The 20693-nt window shown below is 44.1% G+C and overlaps 2 protein-coding genes across 3 annotated transcripts in view; one reads left to right on the top strand and one right to left on the bottom strand.

The window, feature by feature from the left end:
* The window catches only part of DDX31 (DEAD-box helicase 31), a 72431-nt gene extending 57663 nt beyond the window's left edge, over positions 1-14768 (bottom strand). Inside the window, 6 exon segments of the mRNA XM_060102385.1 lie at positions 4807-4871; positions 5815-5885; positions 7185-7228; positions 8235-8310; positions 8417-8673; positions 13368-14768. Of these exon segments, the coding sequence (XP_059958368.1) occupies positions 4807-4871; positions 5815-5885; positions 7185-7228; positions 8235-8310; positions 8417-8673; positions 13368-13463 (609 nt within the window). The 5' untranslated portion in view covers positions 13464-14768.
* The window catches only part of GTF3C4 (general transcription factor IIIC subunit 4), a 24386-nt gene continuing 17750 nt past the window's right edge, over positions 14058-20693 (top strand). For both annotated transcript variants that reach the window (XR_009532844.1, XM_060102386.1), the window contains exon 1: positions 14058-14527. Coding sequence is in view for 1 of the 2 variants with exons in the window: in XM_060102386.1 (XP_059958369.1) it covers positions 14186-14527 (342 nt within the window). In the remaining variant the exon portion in view is untranslated. The remainder of the gene's footprint in view (positions 14528-20693) is intronic.

Here is a 20693-nt window from a genome sequence, read left to right as displayed (position 1 = left end):
TATGGAAAAATAAATGTGCAAGAATAATCAAGACATTTCTGAACAACAGCAGATGATAAGACAATTTAAATCTACAGTAGTTTTAAAAAATTGATGCTAGCACATAGAGATTACAATAACAAATACAGCCTAGAATAGAATCAAATACATATAGAAAGTCAGGAAATATGATAAGAGGCAATTTATATCAGCAGTGAAAAGATGGATAATTCAAATGTCCTTTTAGAAAAAAAATTAAGTTAGAAAAATAAAGTTGGAATTAAGTTGGCCTTTTTACAGATGACATAAAACTCAGAATCTATAAAACTCTGATAAATTTTATTACATAAAAATTTTTAAATTTCAGAATGGAAAAGTAACATCTAAAAAAAATTAGTCAAATGACAACGTGGGGAAAAAATATGCCACACATAAGAGAAAGGGCCAATTTCTTAGTTTATAAAGAAGGTTTGTAATTCAATTAAAAATAAAAATAAAAAAGACCAACAACTCAAATAGAAAAATGGAGAGGGATATAATAGCTAATTTATGGAAATAAGAATTCAAAATATGGCTTTTAAATGTATGAAAAGATGCTCAACTTTACTCCTAAGAGAAATTCAAATCAAAACTATGATACAACATTTTTCCCCTGTCAAATGAGCAAAAATAAAACAGCCGATAGTGTTGATAAAGGCATAGGCACACAGGAACTCTTATACACTGTTGGTGGGAATCCAAATTGGTATAACTCCTTTAAAGATCAATTTTGGTATTATCTACCAAATAGAAAGCAAATTCCACTTATAGGAATTTCTCAAAAAGAGAGACTCACACGTGTGTATAAAGAAGTTGTTTAATTGCTTTGTTTGTAGCAAAATGTTGAACATAATGTAAATTCCACCATCGAGGGAATGACTCAATAATTTATGGTACATACTTACAGTGGAAGACTAGGCAGCCATTAAAAAAACAAGGCGGGTCAACACGGTATTGATAAGAAACCATCCCCAAAACATATTAAGTGAACAAAAGCAAGGCACAGACAATCATGCACAGCAAGCAACCTTTTGTGTATCAAACAAACAAAAACTTCAATGAAAGGGGGAGGGGAACTATGTATAGTCAGATTTGCTTTATATGCAAAGAATACCCTTGAAAGGATTAAACAAGAGACCGGCGATAAGGACCATCTCATCCTGAGAGGAGAACTGTGCCACTCAGGGCAAGGGGCAGTAGAACGACCTACTTGTCACTGTATATTTTTTGGTGCTCTTCAGATTTTTTTAACATGTACCTTATACCTACAAATAACAGTAACAATAGTAGAAGAAAACAAAGTAATCTGACAAGGGCCAGGAAGTCAGCGGTGCCTTGAATCTCCAAAGTGCTCACAGACACTTAGGGAATGCATCGAATACGTTAGTGTAGAAGCTAAGCACAGATTTAGCAGCAAACTAATTTACAAGTACGGTTTTCATATTTTGCATAGGAAACGTTTACCCACAAGGCGAAAGGGATTTGGAATTCAAACTACAGCCGTCTGTACTCAACATCGACTTTGCGAGACTGCGCTGAAGCCGGGCGAGGAACAGTAAACATGTTAGTACAACGGTATCAACACAGCAGTGTTAGAGATTCTGACATTTCAAAAGGTGTTACTACACAGAGAAGAAGAAAGACCAATCAATTCCTCGCAGGGCAGAAGTGAGTGAGGAAGGATGGATGGGATGTTAAAAAAAATCAGAGCCCAAAGAGCTGAAAGTGTGAAAACACGGAAAAGCAGTCCATCTTCATTCCGTCACTGAAGTGACTGAAGACTCTGCTGGTGCCTTGAATTTGCTGCTCCCTCCAGATAGGTGTTTTCTACAGGTCAAATCTGTTTACAGTGAACTCCAAGGGCCTGTACTGAGCATCACTTGAAATAAGTGAATTAAATTTGGGCTTGTTAAATCGTCTCTACAGAATATTCCAGTCTTTAATAGAACAAGCTGTTATTGATATTAAAAAATACTTGAGTAAATGAGAACAACGACATGGTTGGTTAATGCTCTGAATCTAAGCAATTCACAACACTGCCCTTCAAACCAGCCACACGGCCCTGCTGCTGACGATGATGGCGGAGACTTAGCGAGCAGGTACTATCACCACCAGGCGCTTGGAAGCAGGTCTCAACTCTCCCCGTGCGCTGACTCCCTGAATCCTCCTGGCAACCCCAGGACACAGGCACTGCCGTGATCCCCCACGAGGCACACTAGGATGAGGTGATGTGCTAACGTCACACTCAGACCCAGGATCTGAGCAGAGCCCCCGCCGTGCTGTCCACCTGAGGAATGTAATGGCACGTCTCCTGTCCTCCGTTCACAGATCCAGCAAATGAGATAGCTGGGCCAGAACTGTAGGACCCACGCCAGATCAAATACACGCCCAAACTCTGCAACTTTCCAGGAAGAAAAAACCCTCTACTAGAAGTTCTCCTGGAGTATCTAAACGGATAAGACTTTACCACACTGGTCTAATAATTCACATTTCTTCTCTAACCTACACCAGGTACGATGCTAAGGCCCTTGTATGAACCACCGCACTGCAAAGTGCCCAATGGAAGAAAACATCACTCACATGCAGGAAACAGAATTCTCACTCACCCACCTCAGAGAAAACCGGCATTAGTTTGAAAAGTATCTTTCTCATCTTTGTGTGTGTACACACATATATATATATGTATATATTTAATTATTAGTTATGAAATTGGAGTCATATTATACATACTATTTTATAACCTGCCTTTTTAACATGGCAAGAATGCCTGTCAAGTTCACAAATAGTAGTTGAAGAAAACAGCACTTTTAATAACTATATAAGGTTCCACCATTTGGATGATTGTGTAGGATTTATTGATTTTAAAATCATTTAAATAAAGTTTAAATAACATTTAAACGTATTCATTCTGAAATAATTTCGGGCTTGCAAAAAATTGCACAAATAGTTCAAAGAACGCCCTTACACCCTTCTCCCAGCTTCCTTATATGATATTGATTCTCAAAATCACAGTACAGTGACCAAACAGGAAATTAACATTGATTCACTGCTATTAGTGCTATTAGTTAATTTATAGGCCTTATTCAAAGTTCGTTAACTGACCTATTAACATGTTTTTTCCAGACTAAGACCCAATTCAGGACCACGCAGCATTTAGTTGTCATGACCCCTTCGTCTCTTTTACTCTGGTGTAGCTCTTTAGTATTTCTTTGTCTTTTGTGACCTTAATACCTTTGAGGAGTACTGGCCGGTCACTCTGTAGAACGTACTTTGATTTGGCTTTGCCTGATGTTTATGATTAGAGTTATGCGTTTCTGGCAAGAAAACCAGAGAAGTACTGTTACAACCTTCATGCACCTATCAGGAGACACATTAGGCAAAAACATCCCGGCACTGGTGAGGCCCCATCCAACTACTTGGTTAAGGTGGCATCAGCCAGGCTTCCCCACTGTAAAGTTACCATTTTTTCCCCTGTATCTTCTGGATACATACTTTGAGACTGTGTAAACATCCCATTTTCATCACACTTTAATCCACTCATTTTAGCATCTCTGATGATTCCTGTGTCATTTGCCAAATGATGATGTCCTACAAGTACTCACTGGAATTCTAGTATAAGGAAGGGCTTTCCCTCGTCCCACCTATTTATTCAATAATTCATTTATATCAGCTTGGACTCAATAGATATTTGTTTTAGACTGTGGGCTGTAATCCAACGCCATCATTATTTATTTTGTCATTCAAATAACAGGCAGGCTCAATATACATTGAATTCTGCGTGTCCCGACTGAGGAAAAAGTAACCAACTAGCTCATCATCTGTCTGTGAACCCACCTCTCTTCCTATTTCTGATCTCACTGTTTCCTCTCAACTGAGAATAACCAGGGTGTACTTGTGAGATGCTGGGCTGGGTTTTGAGATGACACGTATGTCTACGGAACATGGCAGTCACACGGCCTCCTAGGGGACCATTCCAAGGAACCCAGTTCTGGCCCCTCTGGCCCAGGCGCTTAAGTGTGTTTTGCAACTAAAGATAAGTCCTAGAAAATACTAAATACAAGGCGGCCCAACCGTCACACCCGCTAATTGGGTACTTATTTTCACTTCTACTATTCATGACAAACCACTGTTTTTTCAATACGATGTTCACCTTTCTCAGTCAGAAGAGCTTGGCCTCTGGAGCCAAAGAGAATGAAGGTGGAAACCCAGCTCCACAATCACTCCCCGCACGGCCTTAGGAAGTTATTTAACTTCCTCAAGCCTCCTTTTTTTTTTCTTTTCTTTTTTTAACTCGAGGTAATGGTAGTACCTTCCAACTCAGTGGGACTGGGGTAGTGAGAGAGCCAAGAAGACAACACAAGCAAAGCATTCGGCACGATGTCGGACACAGGGGGAGCGTCTCACAAACATTCCCTATTAGAACTACTAGGATGATTGTTACATTTGTTTATATTTATTCTATTCCACTCTGAGCATGGTCTTCAGATGCAACATGCTTACGTAATAAATGAACTAAAAAGAGGCAGGAAAACAAAGCTAAGTGAAAAGGTTCTTTTGGCCCCAATATTACTGCTTTGGTTCAGTTTGATGGCTTCTTATGCACTGTGAACAATAACAGAAAAACATACTTTCTTTTCTATTTTTTTCTTTTTTTTTGGCCACACCACGTGGCTTGCAGGATATTAGTTCCCCGACCAGGGATTGAATCCAGGCCCTCGGCAGTGAAAGTGCCGAGTCCTAATCACTGGACCGCCAGGGAATTCCCAGAAAAACACACTTTCTACTCACCTGTATTTTGGATTTCATTGCTTGAAGAGACTGGACCACGGGGATGCAATAGGCAAGAGTTTTACCTTTTAAAAAAGTACAAGAGCAAAAATCAAAATCACAGAGCCTGTAGATGTCAGAAAACCAAAGACAGTGAACGAACCGGCACTGCTACCCTTGGGCCGTCCTGAAGTCTGGGGACAAGAAAAGTGCACTCACATCCAGGTGGAAACAGAAGTCACCTGTCTGTCACAACTCCTAGCTCTGCTTTGTAAATTCAGTACTTCTAACAAACCTGCACCTTCAGCTCCTTTAACGTCTAACAAGGGAGACAATGATACATTTCCGAGGTCACACAGAAGCTCAACTCAATGACTGTCCCTAGAAACTAGAAAACTCCCTCTCTGGGGTCACCTCAACCTCTCAAAGGGGCTTCCGTGGTCAAGTAAGTGTCTTCTGTGGTGCTTTCGTGGTAAGGAGCCAGCCAGTCTGAAACCCCAGGCTGGCCTCTAAAGATCAAGGAGAAACCAAGGATGGCAAAAACTGTGGGCTTCCACCCACCTGAAAGGTGGCTGAGCTGGGGGAGCAGAGAATAGCTGACCTGCCACTAAGAGCACAAGAGGGTCAGAAGAGCAAGTCCAGACTGTTCTGGAACGCGCCAGAACGGTGTTCCCTGTTCTAGCAAAACAACTAGCACCCGATCAGCGTGTGCTCACAGCAAGACTGTTTTAATACCAGAAGGAAACAGTCATCACCCACTGGAGTGAAGACAGGCAGCTCTGGCCATAGATGGTGGGACCAGGCAAAGCCCTGAGATGGGCTCTGAGAAATGATAGCAGACTTGACTCCTTCCTGATCATTCCTGATCATGGGCCCCATTGATCATCCCCTTCCTTTCAGGGCTCTCATCAGAAGCAAGCGTGGCCGCCCCTCCCCCAAACCAAAGCAGCCACCACCGCGACAGACACCTCCACTGCACAACCCACCACACGACCGTGGAGGAAGGGCAGAAATCAAATGACAACTGACCTGAGCCAGTCTGGGATCTCACGAGAGCATCTCTGCCTTCCAGCAACACAGGGATACTTTGCTTCTGAACGCTTGGGCCGCCCAAAAGAAAGAGCACATGATTATCTATAAAGTACCACCTGCCCATGTTTACACGCAGAGATGCAAGATACACAAAATGCAGTGACCCCAGGCTCTATCACCTGCCGCCTCAGCGGTTACCTAAACAGTCATGGGAAGGGCTGAGAAACCTTTGATGGTTAGAAGAATAAAACCTCAGTTAAATTTTTGGAACTTTTGGGGCTGCAAATGTTGAGGCAAGCCAGAGATTGGCCGTTCTATTAGACTACTTAAAAAGAAAAATGGGACAGGCGTGATGACAAGCTGGAGCCACCACAAAAGCACATCACACACTCTCCTGCCTTCTGAACCAGGGAATATGAAACAATAAAACATTATGGAAAGATTCCCAAGCAGAAGAGTGAAAGGAAGCTTGTGAGCCACACAGAGAGCCAGGAACTGCTGTCCATTCTCTAGAAAACCAAATATGACTGCTATGGACACAGTAAAATGTGTGTCCACGTGTGTATTCAAAAACAAACAACAAAGTCCTACTGTACAGCACAGGGAACTATATTCAATATCCCATGATAAACCACAATGGAAAAGAATATGAAAAAGAATATATATGCATAACTGAATCACTTTGCTGTGCAGCAGAAATTAACACCTTGTAAATCAACTATACTTCAATAAAATAAAATAAAAAACCCAAAAGGGTATGGAAATCACTTACATTTGGTTGACAAAACTGAAAAAAAATAATAAAGGGGTTCCTTATTTTATTCTTTGATACTCTTATTAATGTTTACTTCTAAGTGAAAGGTGACTTATTAAAATGTACAGAAGCATACATACTCAAAGAGAGGGGGTCATCTATGCCCCACACCTGTCACCACTCCATTTCTGTTTTCCAGGAGTTGTCACTAACATTTAAAAACTTTTTTCAGCATCCTATTATATCCAACTAAGTATTTACTCCTAACTTGTAGATGACTCTAATTCTTACCACTAAGAAATGACAAGATGAATTCTGTATTCTAGACAAGTTATTTTCAGGAAGCACAGACAACCGTGGGATCTTATGCAGACCATCTTCTGGACCAGAGATCTCTTACAGTTTAGAGCTGAGGGCAGAAGGGGACGGAGACCCAGTCCCTCCATCTCCCAGGTGGGGAAGCTGAGCGGCTACCAAGCCCTCGAGGGTCAATAATCTGGCCTGTTCTCCAATGCCAAGACACGAGTTTGCTGTCCTTCACAGACAATTCAGATTTCATCTGTTTATACCCACTTAAATCCTGAGAAAATCAAGACTGACCCGGAGTTCTTACCTGGTCATACTAGACATTTTTAAGACTGTATTTATTGTGGAAATCTAAGAGAAAAGACAAAAAAAAAACAAAAAAACTTTTCTTTAACAAATTTTTTGATACAAATATATTTAATGCAAATAAGGATGCAAAAAAGGGGAAAATACTGGGGTAACAATGGATGACCACGATCAAATCAAGTTCCTCTAACCCAGTGGTTCTCAACTGGGGGTGGTTCTGAGCACTGCCTCCCCCGGACCTCCCAATGTCTGAAGAAATCGTTGGTTGTTACAACTGGGGGTGGGGATGCTACTGGCGTTAAGTGAGTAGAGGCACAGGATGCTGCCATACATCCTGCAATGCACGGGGCAGCCCCCGTGACACAGAGTCCCCATCCCCAGACGTGCATGGTACCAAGGCTGGGAAACTCCACTCAAACCTGTAGGTGAGAAAGCAAGTATAGGTAACCCACCCGAACAAAGGAGTAGGTAAGCCATGACCACATGAGCCGAGGAAATCCAGACTCCCTAAAAGTGAATGTATGTTTCTCACCTTACTCATAAGTAAGGCTGGAACACTCATTCATGGGTTGTTGTTTTTTTTTTTTTTTTGAGTGTCCATTTGTTTGTAGCAAATGCATGTTTAAAGAGCCCCTTCCTCCTTCAATTCTTTATAACTCCCTTAACAGCAAGATGCTGGTTCAGTTCCCTCTCCTAGGGTCCCTGTGACATCAGCCACCCAGAATAGCCCTGATGTCGTTATCTATCCAGTAATTATGAGGTGGATTTCAAGTTCGATATGTAGAGTCTCAGTCCTAAAGTAAATTAGGTGAGGAAAGTCTTTAGAGTTCTTTAAAAAAAGGGGGTGTGAAGTGGGGACAGTGAACAGACTCCTAAGTTCATGTGAATGGTCCTGGAAGAGCATCTCATCAATCTGAGTTCATCCAGGTAACCTGACGCAAAAATAACCATTCTTTGATTTTTTTTCTTCCTAGAACTGTCATTTCACAGACATTCTGAATGAACAGACCAAAAAAATCGACACACCAATAAAACATGGAGGGATACTTACTAGATGTGGGTGGAGGTCCAGGGCTTGAAAAGCATCTGAAGTGAACACTTTTTCTTGCACCTGCTTTACTACAGGTCTGCAAATGACGAACAAGATGCGGGCATCAGTTCCAAGAAACAAAGAAAAAGGCAGAAGACACTTAATTCCTTTTATTCTCGAAGGGTGTCTACACGTGGCCATACCTGTGGAGTTCTGGAATCTCAGGGTTGTTTTTAAACAGGGATGAAGTCTTAATGCCCGGTTTCCGCTCCTGGTTTCCATCGCTCGCACCAGCCGAAGACCTCTTGGGAGAAAACGTTTTCTGTGCCTTCCCCTTAAAAGTCCTTGGAGTTTCTTTAGCAGCAGTTTTCTTGGCCGGGAGAAATGATGTTTCACTCCTCCGTTTCGCTGGGGGAGCCTCACTGGACGCTTGGTATTTTCTTTTGGTGGCTGCTGCTTGCTGCGTCGTTCCCAAAAGGAAAAGAGCGACAAGAGATGCACTAGTCCATGAAAACAGACCTCAGAGTGAAGCCTGACTGCCCACAGAATTGCATCTCTCCCTGCAGAGATCATTACGCCCCATATGTCAAGCAACAGTTTAGGGTCTGCAATCAGATTCTTTGACTCAGCCCCTTTTTTTTCCCCCAAAAGGGAAAAAAAAACCCCCACAAACCTCAGCTGATCCATCTACTAGACCTCACCAGTCATCTTAACCTTCAACTCCACCAAGATAATCAAGAAGGGAGAAACATTTTTCAGGCTGAATTTTAACAAATGGAGTCCGTTTGCAGGGAGGAGAGGACCCACCTTGTGAAGTGTGCAAGCTCTGTCAATCCAAATCTCTAGGAATCCATGTACACGACAAGAACGAGGAAGAGGGGAAATGAATCTTTTCTCTTGCCACCAACAAAGCCCATCGGTGACTACATAAGCTGCATCCCAGCTTATGCCCAGGAAGCGGAAACCTTCATTACCGCTCTACCCCAGAGCGCTTGGATCGCTGTCATTCTCTGCCCTCAAGCTGCTCCCCCAGATTCAGATGGCTTGGAGACGATTCCTCCTCCCAGTTTCCATTCCAAATGAGAATTCAGCTCCATCCATCACCTCTATCACAATTACTTCCAACTCTCCTTGCCTTTCCATTCCCTGTGTGATCGCCGATTACAGGCTACAATACAAGACATTTTCTTGCCTGTTGCTTCTCATTTCCATAACGTGAATGTTGCTAAATGTATGATGTCCAAAATTCCCCTAGGAGAAGTTCATCCAATTCCTCTATTTTCCTTGGCCTTCTCTTCCAATTTACATTACACATGAATATAAAAAACATCCTGTGAGTAGCTAGGAATTGTTATTCTGGAGTTGTAGTTTCTCTTGGAATATGTTATTTTCCTCTTGGCTTGAAATCATGACTTCTGTGTACACATCAGCTTGCTTTAGCCATGACTGTCAGCTTTTGACTAACCCAGCAATAACAATAGTTCTTTGTTCCTGGCAACCCTAAGGGCTCCTATAGCTAAGTAATTCGATACATACAACTTCAAATATTTAGTATTAATATTTAGTATTAATGAAGTAGGTACTGACCTGCTTCATTTTACAAATTTTACAAATTTATTTTTACGAAGTCCCCAATTTTCAGACTAAAAAGAGATGAAGTCAAGTTTCAGGTCTCTTTGAATCATTTGTAAGACGGAATGAAATGCGCAGATCTTACCTGGTTTACAGACCCACAGGCTCCTGGAGCACAAAAAGGCCCAAAGGCCTCTCCCCCCAACGCATGTGTGGACTTCCCATCACCAGACCCCCTGACAGGTGGCCCTGCAGCTCCTGCCTGCACCTCCTCCTACTGTCCTCCATCCCATGAAGCAGCCCATTCTGTCCCCAACCAAGTTCTAGGGGTTGGGAAGCTGTTTCTGACATTCAGGCAAGACCTGTCTCCTAGAATATCCATCTACTAGTTTGCAGTTTGCTTTCTGCAGCAACTCTTGTATGTAACATTCCTTCATTCATCAAAGAACTCCTCTTTTTCCTCCTTCTTTGGACTAAATATCCCAAACAAGACACAAACTTTAGATCCCTTACCATCCCGGTTGCTCTTTATTCCCATGTCAACTTCTCTCTAAAAGGCAAGTGTCCCAAGTTAAGCAAGGTATCAGGCAGGCTTTCCGTTGCTCGGCTAAAATTGAAAACGTGTAATGCGAGCTACAAAGCCCTTTAGAATCGAACCTCTGCCCATCTCACCAGTCTCAGCTTTACCCTCTGCCATCCTGAACTTCCTTAAATTCCTAGAATGTCCCAAGCTCCTTCTCTCTTCAGGGCCTTTGCACATGTTACTCCTACACCCATGTCCCCAGCCCTCCCCTCATACTCATCCTTCAGATCTAGGGCTACCTGCTGCATCCTCAGAAGAGCCTTTCCTGACCTCCTCTCTCCACCTGTCAAACCAGGGTGCCTGTTCTTGGCTCTCCTGGCACCCTTATTCTCCTTTGCAGCACTCAGTAAAATAATAAATATAGCACATAATTCATTGTGTGATGTCTCTCTTCCCCATTAGATTGGAAGAAATGGACAAGCCTGTCTCAGATAGCACTGAATCCCCTGCACAGGACCACGTCTGGCACAAAGTAAGTGCTCAATAAATAACTGTAAGATTAATGAATAACACGAGATGGAATTATCCTTTTCCGTGATCTGGATCTATTCTATTTGTTAGTTCCCCCGCACCCCACCAGCATCCACAACACATTCATTTAAAAAACTGACCACCATCAAGTAGCTTGGTTCTGAAGATACAAAGATTAGACAAGCCCTTGAAGAAGTCACAGACTAGTGGAAGAGATGAAAGTGTAAGATCGCAAATCTAAACCTATATTTGTACTACAGAAGAGGTATAGACAAAGGGTTATTTGGGCACAAAACATGAAGTAAGACTACCATGGCCCACAGCGAGGGGAAGGGAGGCAAAGATACAGGAATGCTTCATGACATGGCATTTGAGCAGAGAAGAGCAGGGACACATCTGGATCTTCTAAAAATAAGCAAGTCCCTGAGTCTGCTCCCTCACCTGCATAATGAGGGGATTATGGCAGGTGACCTCTAGGGTCCATTCCGCCCTAACAGTCTACATGCCATGTGTTTGATATTAATAAACATATTCAGTAGTTACTATACACCAGGGAGTATGCTAAATACTTATATAAATGATGTCATCTATCCATAGGGTACTGGCATCATCCCATTTTAACATAAGAACACGGAGGCAGAGAAGTGAAGTAACCTGCCCCAGGATCACTGCGGGATCAAGGCTTTGCCCAGACACTAGTTCCACGCCCTGGATTCCTAACAACAATGCTACAACACCATCTAGTAAATGTATCCTGTTTGGTTAGAAAACATCATGTATAGTTTGATCCCAATTTTGTTCTGCTTGTTTTCCAGAAGGATATATACCACAATGTTACCCAAAGTTACCTCTGAGTATGACAATCATGGGTGGGTTTTGTTTTTTTTTTAATCTACTTTCCAAATTTCCTACAATAAATTTATATTTTTTTCTTTTCTTTTTTCTTTTAGAAAAAACATTCTGCATAGCATTAGACAGAGAATAATTTAAGCTGTCAAGGTCTTTCCAAGTCCAGTATATGAGCTACTCAACCCAAATTCAGGCTACTAGCAAATCTGATCAGCATATACATAATTCTCATTCAAGACATAAACAAAAATGTAGGTGCAGACAAGGCCACTGCAGACAGTTATCATCACCTGATCCTTTTGACACAGTGGTTCAAGCAATCATAAAACCAGATAGCTTACATTTATTTATTCAACTCACTCCACAAAGTGTTACTAAGTGCTTTCTATGTGTTAGTTACTAGACAAATACATGGCACAAGCACCCTACTGACCTCCTGATGTAGTAATTCTATTACCCAAAATGGAGCCAATATGACTTTTTAAAAAAAAATAATTGACATGTATTAAGTGCTCCTATGGGCCAGAAAACGTACGGAGTCTTTATGTATATTATCTCATTTAATCTTCATAATAGCCTTATATGAAGTAGAAATTATTGTTCTCATTTTATGGGTAGGAAAAGTGAGGATCAGAAAGGTGAAGTAATTTCTTCAAGGTCACAGAGCTAGCATGTTGCAAGGTCAAATCCCAGGTCTGTCCCACTCCAAATTCCACGTTCCCAATTGGCTCGCTGGTACTGATACTTCCCCGCCCCCTCGGCATAGATGCAGCTAAAACATCACCCAGCTGAAAAGTCCTTACAAGCCTCTAAATCCTGAAGTTGATTATCACTAATAAAATCTGTACAATAACGCAGACAGTGGGTATGAGCTGATGTGAGCTTATATGAACTCAAGGAGTTTCAGCGTCACCACATTGGTTGAAAGGAACTGAACTGAACTTTGGCAATTTTTCAATGGCATTAAATGATGCTTGCTCGAGAACCGGCCCCCCGCCCCCCCCACACACTTACTTTCCTTGGCACCAAATTGTAACCTTCCTGGTCATTAAGGCAACATGATTTTCCAACAGATTTCTGCCCTGCAGCCCTCCTCTTTCCTAGGAGCTAAGTCAACCATCCTAAACTAATTTTCAGCTCTGGCTTGGGTTAAATTTAAGGCATCTTTTTCTCACCTAATGAGGGGATTATATTGATGAGTTGTATTTTCTTTACCCCCTTCACTGCACGTGGATGAAAATACACCCGTTTTGAAAACTCTTCAAAGAAATTTCTAGTCTCCAGTCCTCATTCCCGAAACAAACGACCCTTAGAGTCGAGGAAAGGGCGGCTGAAAGAAGTTCAGAGATGCGCTTGGTAAGTGACAAGCTGGGCCTCTCTCGCGAGCGTCAGTTCCTAACTTCTCCGAGTGACAGTCTCAGATCCCTGCCTCCGACTAGCAGCCCGCGCCAGCTCCCGCCCGTCTACACCCGCTCCGCTCCCTCCAAGAACGTCTCCGCAGAATGGTGTCCCGGTCTCAGACACGTGTTGCTCAGCGACTCCTCCAGGAGCTGCCCGATACCTGACTTTCCCCTCTTAACTCCGCAAGTAATTCGAACCCCGACCGAGAGGCAAGGCGGTAGGTCCCGGCGCGCCGCGGCCCCGGGTGCGAACGAATCCGAAACCGGGTCAGAACTCACCCGCCTTGACTGGGCTGGGCGGGGTCTGGAGGACGTCGTGAAGACTGCGGCCCGGGATTCGGGAACATGGGGAAACACTCCGTCGGCTGCTGCCATGCCGGCGGAAAGGCGAGTCGAGACCTCGCGAACCAGGAGCGCCACTCCGCTCGGACCCACGTGAGACGTGCGCGAGGACCCCGCGTAGCTGCCCCGCCGGGTCCTGCGCCCGCCCACCTTCCGGGTCCCGAACAGCCCGCGAACACACGGGCCTGCGCCACTAGAGACCGAAGCCGCGGCCCCGGGGCCCTAGGGGGAGGCGGCGGCCCCTTTTGGCGTCCCTAGTGGCTTGGCCTATGGCAGGGGGTGTCAAGTCACACTCAACCCCACAGTTGATGCCGTGCAGTTCTTTGAATTCCTTTGAGAAACCAGAAGAGGCGTGCCCCATCGAACCAATGTTTCCTTCCTTTGCCGCCGGGTTACTGTTCCCTCAGCACCTTAGTTGCCCCGGGAGGTCCCTAAAAGGGCTTGGGGATTGGTCACGCCGCGGCGGGGGCGGAGGGGGTCCCTTGCCCCTCGCCCACCCACTGTCCAGCCCGGGCGCTTCTGTCCAGCCAGCAGAGGAGTAGCGCTTTTTTTAACAGGCAGCGCCTTGGCCACCTGGCAGGGCTAGGTCGCCTAGCAACGGCGGGGTCCTTCCTGGCTCGGCGGCGCTTCGGGCCTGAGGGGAGAAAACCGCAACTGAGGACGTTGGGGGCCGGCGGCTGCGGTGCGGGAGGCGGCAACGGGACGGTGACGCGCGGTTGGCGCGCCCGGGGTCCGGCTTCTGCATCCGAGTAGAGATGAATACGGCCAAGGCCCGGGTGGGGCCCGCGGCTGACCGGCCTGCGCCACCCGAGGAGAAGGAGGGCGAGGCGGGCGGGAAGGAGCCGGGGGCGGACGCGGCCCCCGGGCCCAGCGCCGCGTTCCGCCTCCTAGTGACTCGGCGGGAACCGGCGGTGAGGCTGCAGTATGCGGTGAGCGGCCTGGAGCCGCTGGCGTGGTCCGAGGACCACCGCGTGTCGGTGTCCACGGCCCGCAGCATAGCCGTGCTGGAGCTCATCTGCGACGTGCACAACCCGGGCCAGGACCTGGTTATCCATCGCACCTCGGTGTCTGCGCCTCTCAACAGCTGCTTCCTCAAAGTAAGTCATCCCCGGGCCGCAGCCCTGGGGTCTCTTCCTGCTCCCTTCCCACGGCCGCGTCACGGGTCCCTGGGGAATCCCGGCCCACGCCTAGTCCGGGGATTCCCCTCCTCGCCTCCAGCGCTTAGGGTCACGGTAGATTAAAAAACAAACAAAAAAAACGTCCAGACGTTTACGCCCGATTTCCCGGGTCACCCATCCACTCCCGACACACACACACCCCGCACACATCTCGGGAGGTCCCTCTCGGAGCCAGGTTTTCCCTTTGCCCCAGCGTATGGCCGGCTGCCGGCGCCGATTTCTTTCCTCGGTGCTTTCTGATGCTCCACCCACTGTTGACCCAACCCCAGACCTGCCTCTACCATTGCTCCTATTGTCTGGGGCTTGCTCCCCGAGGCCTTTGGCTGGCTTTGTTTACTGTGTTGTGCCCTCCTCTTGGCGCCTCTTTTGCTTTGGAGGAGAAAAATTGGTTCTTTCCATTGTCTTAACTGTTTCAATGACTTTATTATGAATGGTCCTTGCTTCTCATCTTGCGCAGATGGATAAATACTGGATCTCGGGGTTAGTACTCCAGTTTTTCTTCAATAACTAAGAGGCTTTGGGATGTAGAACGAAAAATAAAGCCTCTGGAAAATAAGTGCAGTTCTTAAATTTAAAGCCCGAGATCTCCGTGTAAATTTAGTGCTTTAGGCTTCATATTAACTAAGTTTGCCTTCAGAACTGTAGGGCTCCTGAAGTTTTATTGTTCTATCATCACCATTTGCAAGTTGTTTTTTGGGTTTTTTTTTGTTTGTTTGTTTGTTTTGCGATACGCGGGCCTCTCACTTCTGTGGCCTCTCCCGTTGCGGAGCACAGGCTCCGGACGCGCAGGCTCAGCGGCCATGGCTCACGGGCCCAGCCGCTCCGCGGCACGTGGGATCTTCCCGGACCGGGGCACGAACCCGTGTCCCCTGCATCGGCAGGCGGACTCTCAACCACTGCGCCACCAGGGAAGCCCTGTTTTTTGTTTTTTTTTAAGTAGTAAGTCGTATTGTTCATTTTAGTGGTTTAAAAGTATTAAAACTTTCGCTATTTCTTTTATAGATCTGTATGCATATATGTGACAGTCAAAGTGTATATTCATTCTTTCAACACATTTTTGAATACCACTGTGTATCAGCTAGGCACCAATCTAGGTTCTGGAAGTAAAGCATTGTACAAAACAAAGTCCCTGTCCTCATGGAGCTTACCTTCTTTTTGCAAGTCGTGAACAAATAACAGTGTAATAATAGGTAGTGATAAACGTTGTAAGGATATGTATCTATATAAAGAGAACGTATTTTTGTGAACTTGAAGTTTTTAAAAAAAAACTCTTACTCTGCACAGCCATTTAAAATAGGAATCACTAACTGGGTAGGGTACAGGGAACCCACACCACTTTTTAGGGTACTTACTCCAAGTTTGAAACTGATAATTTAATGTTGAATGGGATCATTGGTAAACCTGTATGACTAAGCCTTCTAAGATCCTGGACAAGATGTGAACAAATTGATTCAAGTATAACCAATCAGGTGGATAGATGTTCTTAATGCTACGGAACTGAGAAACACTCAAGGAGGGAGGCAGAACAAAGGGGTTTTAAAAGGTGTATCCTCTGCTGAAGAGGAACTTACTGTTGCTAAGGATGTTCATATGCACATCAGCTAGAGAAAGTCTTAAGTGTGCATCTCAATATGGTAGAGATTTAATACTTTAGCAGAGAGAATTTAAAGAAAGGAAGGAATAGTGAAGCGAGATGCTTTTATCAGGGAAGGTTATTTGGTGGTGAATCTGCAGCAGACCTAAAAAAAGGTAGGGTTTGGGTTGTAAGAAGTCCTCCGGAGGAAAGGGTCATCCAGATGGCAGGAATGAGGTGCCCGTCTCACACACATACATGTAAATCATGAGCATAACTTGCTGCTGTTTGTGTAAATAATGATGTGTCAACAGTTGAGTTCAAGTAGCTTTCCTAGAGAGTCAGAGGAAGTAAAGTGAGGCCAATTTGGGAACTTTGAAGGTCGGTCTGAGATGGTTGACTTCAATCTAGGAAGGCCTAAAGTGCTGTTACAATATCATGGGCGTGGACTGACCTGGTGTGGTTCAGGAATATGAATCTGGCTGGCCTAGAGGCAAGTAGATGATTGTTGGCGTCAGTATAAAACAGGGGTTAAGAGATTTCACTTTGGCACCAGATAGCAAGATAGGCCTATCTATAAAAGGAGGGTAATAAAACCTACCTTCGGCTCCCCTGGTGGCGCGGTGGTTGAGAGTACGCCTGCCGATGCAGGGGACGCGGTTTCCTGCCCCGGTCCGGGAGGATCCCACATGCCACAGAGCGGCTGGGCCCGTGAGCCATGGCCGCTGAGCCTGCGCGTCCGGAGCCTGTGCTCTGCAACAGGAGAGGCCACAACAGTGAGAGACCCGCATACTGCAAAAATGAATGAATGAATGAATGAATAAACCTTGTTTAGAATTTTTGGAAGATTCAGTTTAATATATATTTATATACGTACATACATGCACATGTGTAATTATTTAGCACAGTTCCTGGCACACTGTAAGTGCTCAATTTAAAAAATAGGGCTTCCCTGGTGGCGCAGTGGTTGAGAGTCCACCTGCCGATGCAGGGGACACAGGTTCGTGCCCCGGTGGGAGGATCCCACATGCCAAGGAGCGGCTGGGCCCATGAGCCATGGCCACTGAACTTGCGCGTCCGGAGCCTGTGCTCCGCAACGGGAGAGGCCACAACAGTGAGAGGCCAACGTACCACCAAAAAAAAAAAAAAAAAAAAAAATGTCATACAAGTACGAAGGAAGGAGTTTGGGTTAATGCTGTGGCTGTGGATATGAAGTTATTTATAGTACTGTATTCTGATAAAACTTTGACTCTGTCGTTGGTTCCACACCTGGAAAATGAGTAATAGGACATCTTTATATATCCCTCTGGTAATTGATTGCTTTCCTGAAATTAATTAGTGGCATCTTCCCCTTCTGCACTGTTCTTCGGTATGCACATCACAGAAACCACCAATCTTATTAGCCTAGCACTGCCTGGTGAATGAATGCTGAGTTGTCCTGCAATTCTAAAAGAGGCTTCTGTGGGATAAAACTGGAGTAATGGTAGGAATGTAAAGAAGTCTCTATCTGTACTTTGATTGCTCTACCCCTTGACAGTCCCTGTGGATTTAAATCTACTTGGTGCTGTCCAGCTCGCTCTAACATGAAAGATGGACATTCTGCAACCTAGATTTCAGTATGTAGCACTGCTAGAAGGTAGATACTAAACCTCTCTGAAGCTTTTGTCTGATCATTATTTAGATTATGAATTTTTTCAGGAAAATATGCAGTTAAATAATAGTTGACATGTTATCTGCTATTTGCAAGTTACTGTCCTGGGCACTGAGGTTACGTGATATAAAGGTGAACGATATAAATCTGAAAAGCAATAAAATAATGACTTAAGAATAAGTTGCAGACTTCCCTGGTGGCGCAGTGGTTAAGAATCCGCCTGCCAGTGCAGGGGACATGGGTTCGAGCCCTGGTCCGGGAAGATCCCACATGCCGTGGAGCATCTGAGCCCATGCACCACGGCTACTGAGCCTGCGCTCTAGAGCCCGCAAGCCACAACTACTGAAGCCTGCGCGCCTAGAGCCCGTGCTCTGCAACAAGAGAAGCCACCACAATGACAAGCCCACGCACCGCAACAAAGACCCAACACAGCCAAAAATAAATTAATTAATTAAAAAAAAAATAAGTTGCAGTTTCTTTTCCCATTGGACTGCTGATTTAATGAATCATCTAGTTGTACACAGTTCCAAATTCTAATGATATATGCATAACTAATTTGTATCAGTTGTTAAGAACGTTAGTAGTATTAACTCTATCTACTACATTAAGTTAAATAACTATTTCCTGCCTTTGGAATTATATTCCTGCCCTCAAGAAGTTTGCTGTCTAGTAGCTTCAAATGAGTTTTTATTTGTTAGGTGCTTACAAAGTACATAGCTATTAGTTGTAATAGTGGCCAACTAGGAACAGGATATAGTTAAATGATTGGCTGGGGGTCAGCCTCTGGGAGCTGGACTCTTAACTGGTATGCTCCTAGGGCATCTGAGTACTTGTTTTGATTTGTTAACTAGTTTTGTGATATGGAGAGTTGAGGGGAGGTGCAGTAGGCTAATTCAAACTACCTAACATATTAGAAATTACTGTACAAAAAGCCCTAAGGATTTTCCCTACTGGCTGACATCCACACTGCTCTCCATTCCGTCAAGGATTCTTCCTGCAGTGAGTAGGACCAAGCTTGAGCTTCCTTTATTTCATTCTGTGCTGCTGTTTGGGGTTACACATTCTGTAAGTTTACTTTCAGTTCTATAGTAGCTTTTACTGTAATAGTAAATTATCCTAGTCTGAGGATTATTGCTTAGTTTACAGTATTATGGGATTTGGTGAACAATTTTATATCTACCTTCATTTGGTGGACAACTTAATGCCTATCTACCCTGCATTTTACATACTTTTATTAGGTCTCATTAACATTTACTTAATCCTCAGAGAGTATTAATAATTGTCATCATAGATAACATTTATTGAGTATTTACTAGTATGTGCTTTACATACATTGATTTAATTAACCTTCCAAACTCTATGAGAACATGTATTATTATACTCTTTATAGACGAGGAAATTAAAGCCAGAAGGTTTAAACAGTTTGCTCAGGGTTACGGAGCTAGTGTATGATAGAGCCAGGATTTGAATCCAGGCAATCTGGCATCACAGGAAAGATTTTCACTCAAATTTTATATACCCATCCAAAGCTCTGGGCTTTTTTTTTTTTTTTTTTTTTTTTTTTTTTTGCGGTACGCGGGCCTCTCACTGTTGTGGCCTCTCCCGTTGCGGGGCACAGGCTCCGGACGCGCAGGCTCAGCGGCCATGGCTCACGGGCCCAGCCGCTCCGCGGCATGTGGGATCCTCCCGGACCGGGGCACGAACCCACGTCCCCTGCATCGGCAGGCGGACTCTCAACCACTGCGCCACCAGGGAAGCCCCAAAGCTCTGGGCTTTGATTAGCATTGTTTTATTAACAGGTTAGCCAGTGACACCTGTATTTAATTGGAATTTCCAGTCTGTATTTCTCCAGCATGTCTGTAGGTGTATCCAAGAGACTACCCTAAAATCAAGATACACTGCCCAAGACACAATTTCCAGAGATGACAGCCCCCCGAAAGGTTCTATTGTTTTTAAAAAAAAAAAAAGTTTGGACATATGGACACCAAGGGGGGAAGGGTGGGGGTGGGATGAACTGGGAAGATTGGGACTGACATATATACACTAATATGTATAAAATACGTAACTAATGAGAACCTTCTGTAGAGCACAAGGAACTCTACTCGATGCTCTGTGGTGACCTAAATGGGAAGGAAATCCAAAAAAGAGGGGATACGTGTGTACGTATAGCTGATTCACTTCGCCATACAGCAGAAACTAACACAACATTGTAAAGCAACTATACCCCAATTTTTTAAAAAAATGGTAAAAAAATAAATAAGTAAATAAAAAATAAACATAAAAGTTTGGAGAACTCTGGTTAAATAAGTCTCTTCAGTAGCTCCCTGGCTATAACTCTTGAAGGGGGAATAATGTATAATGTATAGCATTTTCAAAACTTATTTGGTTATAGACCTCTTTTCCAAGGGGCAATTTAGGGGAGTGATGTTCTGTTTAACACACTTTAGGAAAAGTTAGTCTTCTAATTCATTTGTTGGACTTTATATCTACCTTTCATTTTATATGCTTATGTATTATGCAATTTAACAGTTAACTATTTGTTGCATTATGGTTTTCTGACACATCTCTGGTTGTCCAAGCTTTATCAAGGAATGTAATGGTTCTGAGTTCATCTTCCAAGGTCTTTCTATATTCTGGAGTGTAATTCTTCTGGGCTTGGGGACTTAAACTCATTTAAAGTGAGTTTTGTTATATCCATGTATATTTAGGTTTGAATTCCTTTTTAATCATGTTTAATGTACCCTTTCTAGTTTGAAGATCAGCCTCTATGTAAAAGAAGATTGACACTAAAAAGGCATCGAAAGATTCTGCTTTCTCTGTTACCCATTTCTCTAAAGACAATGGTTCAAGTCCTTTTCTTC

This window comes from Mesoplodon densirostris, chromosome 6 (assembly GCF_025265405.1).
Source record: "Mesoplodon densirostris isolate mMesDen1 chromosome 6, mMesDen1 primary haplotype, whole genome shotgun sequence".
NCBI lineage: Eukaryota > Metazoa > Chordata > Mammalia > Artiodactyla > Ziphiidae > Mesoplodon > Mesoplodon densirostris.
Note: the sequence above shows the minus strand (reverse complement) of the source record. Positions and strands in the feature narration are given on the sequence as shown.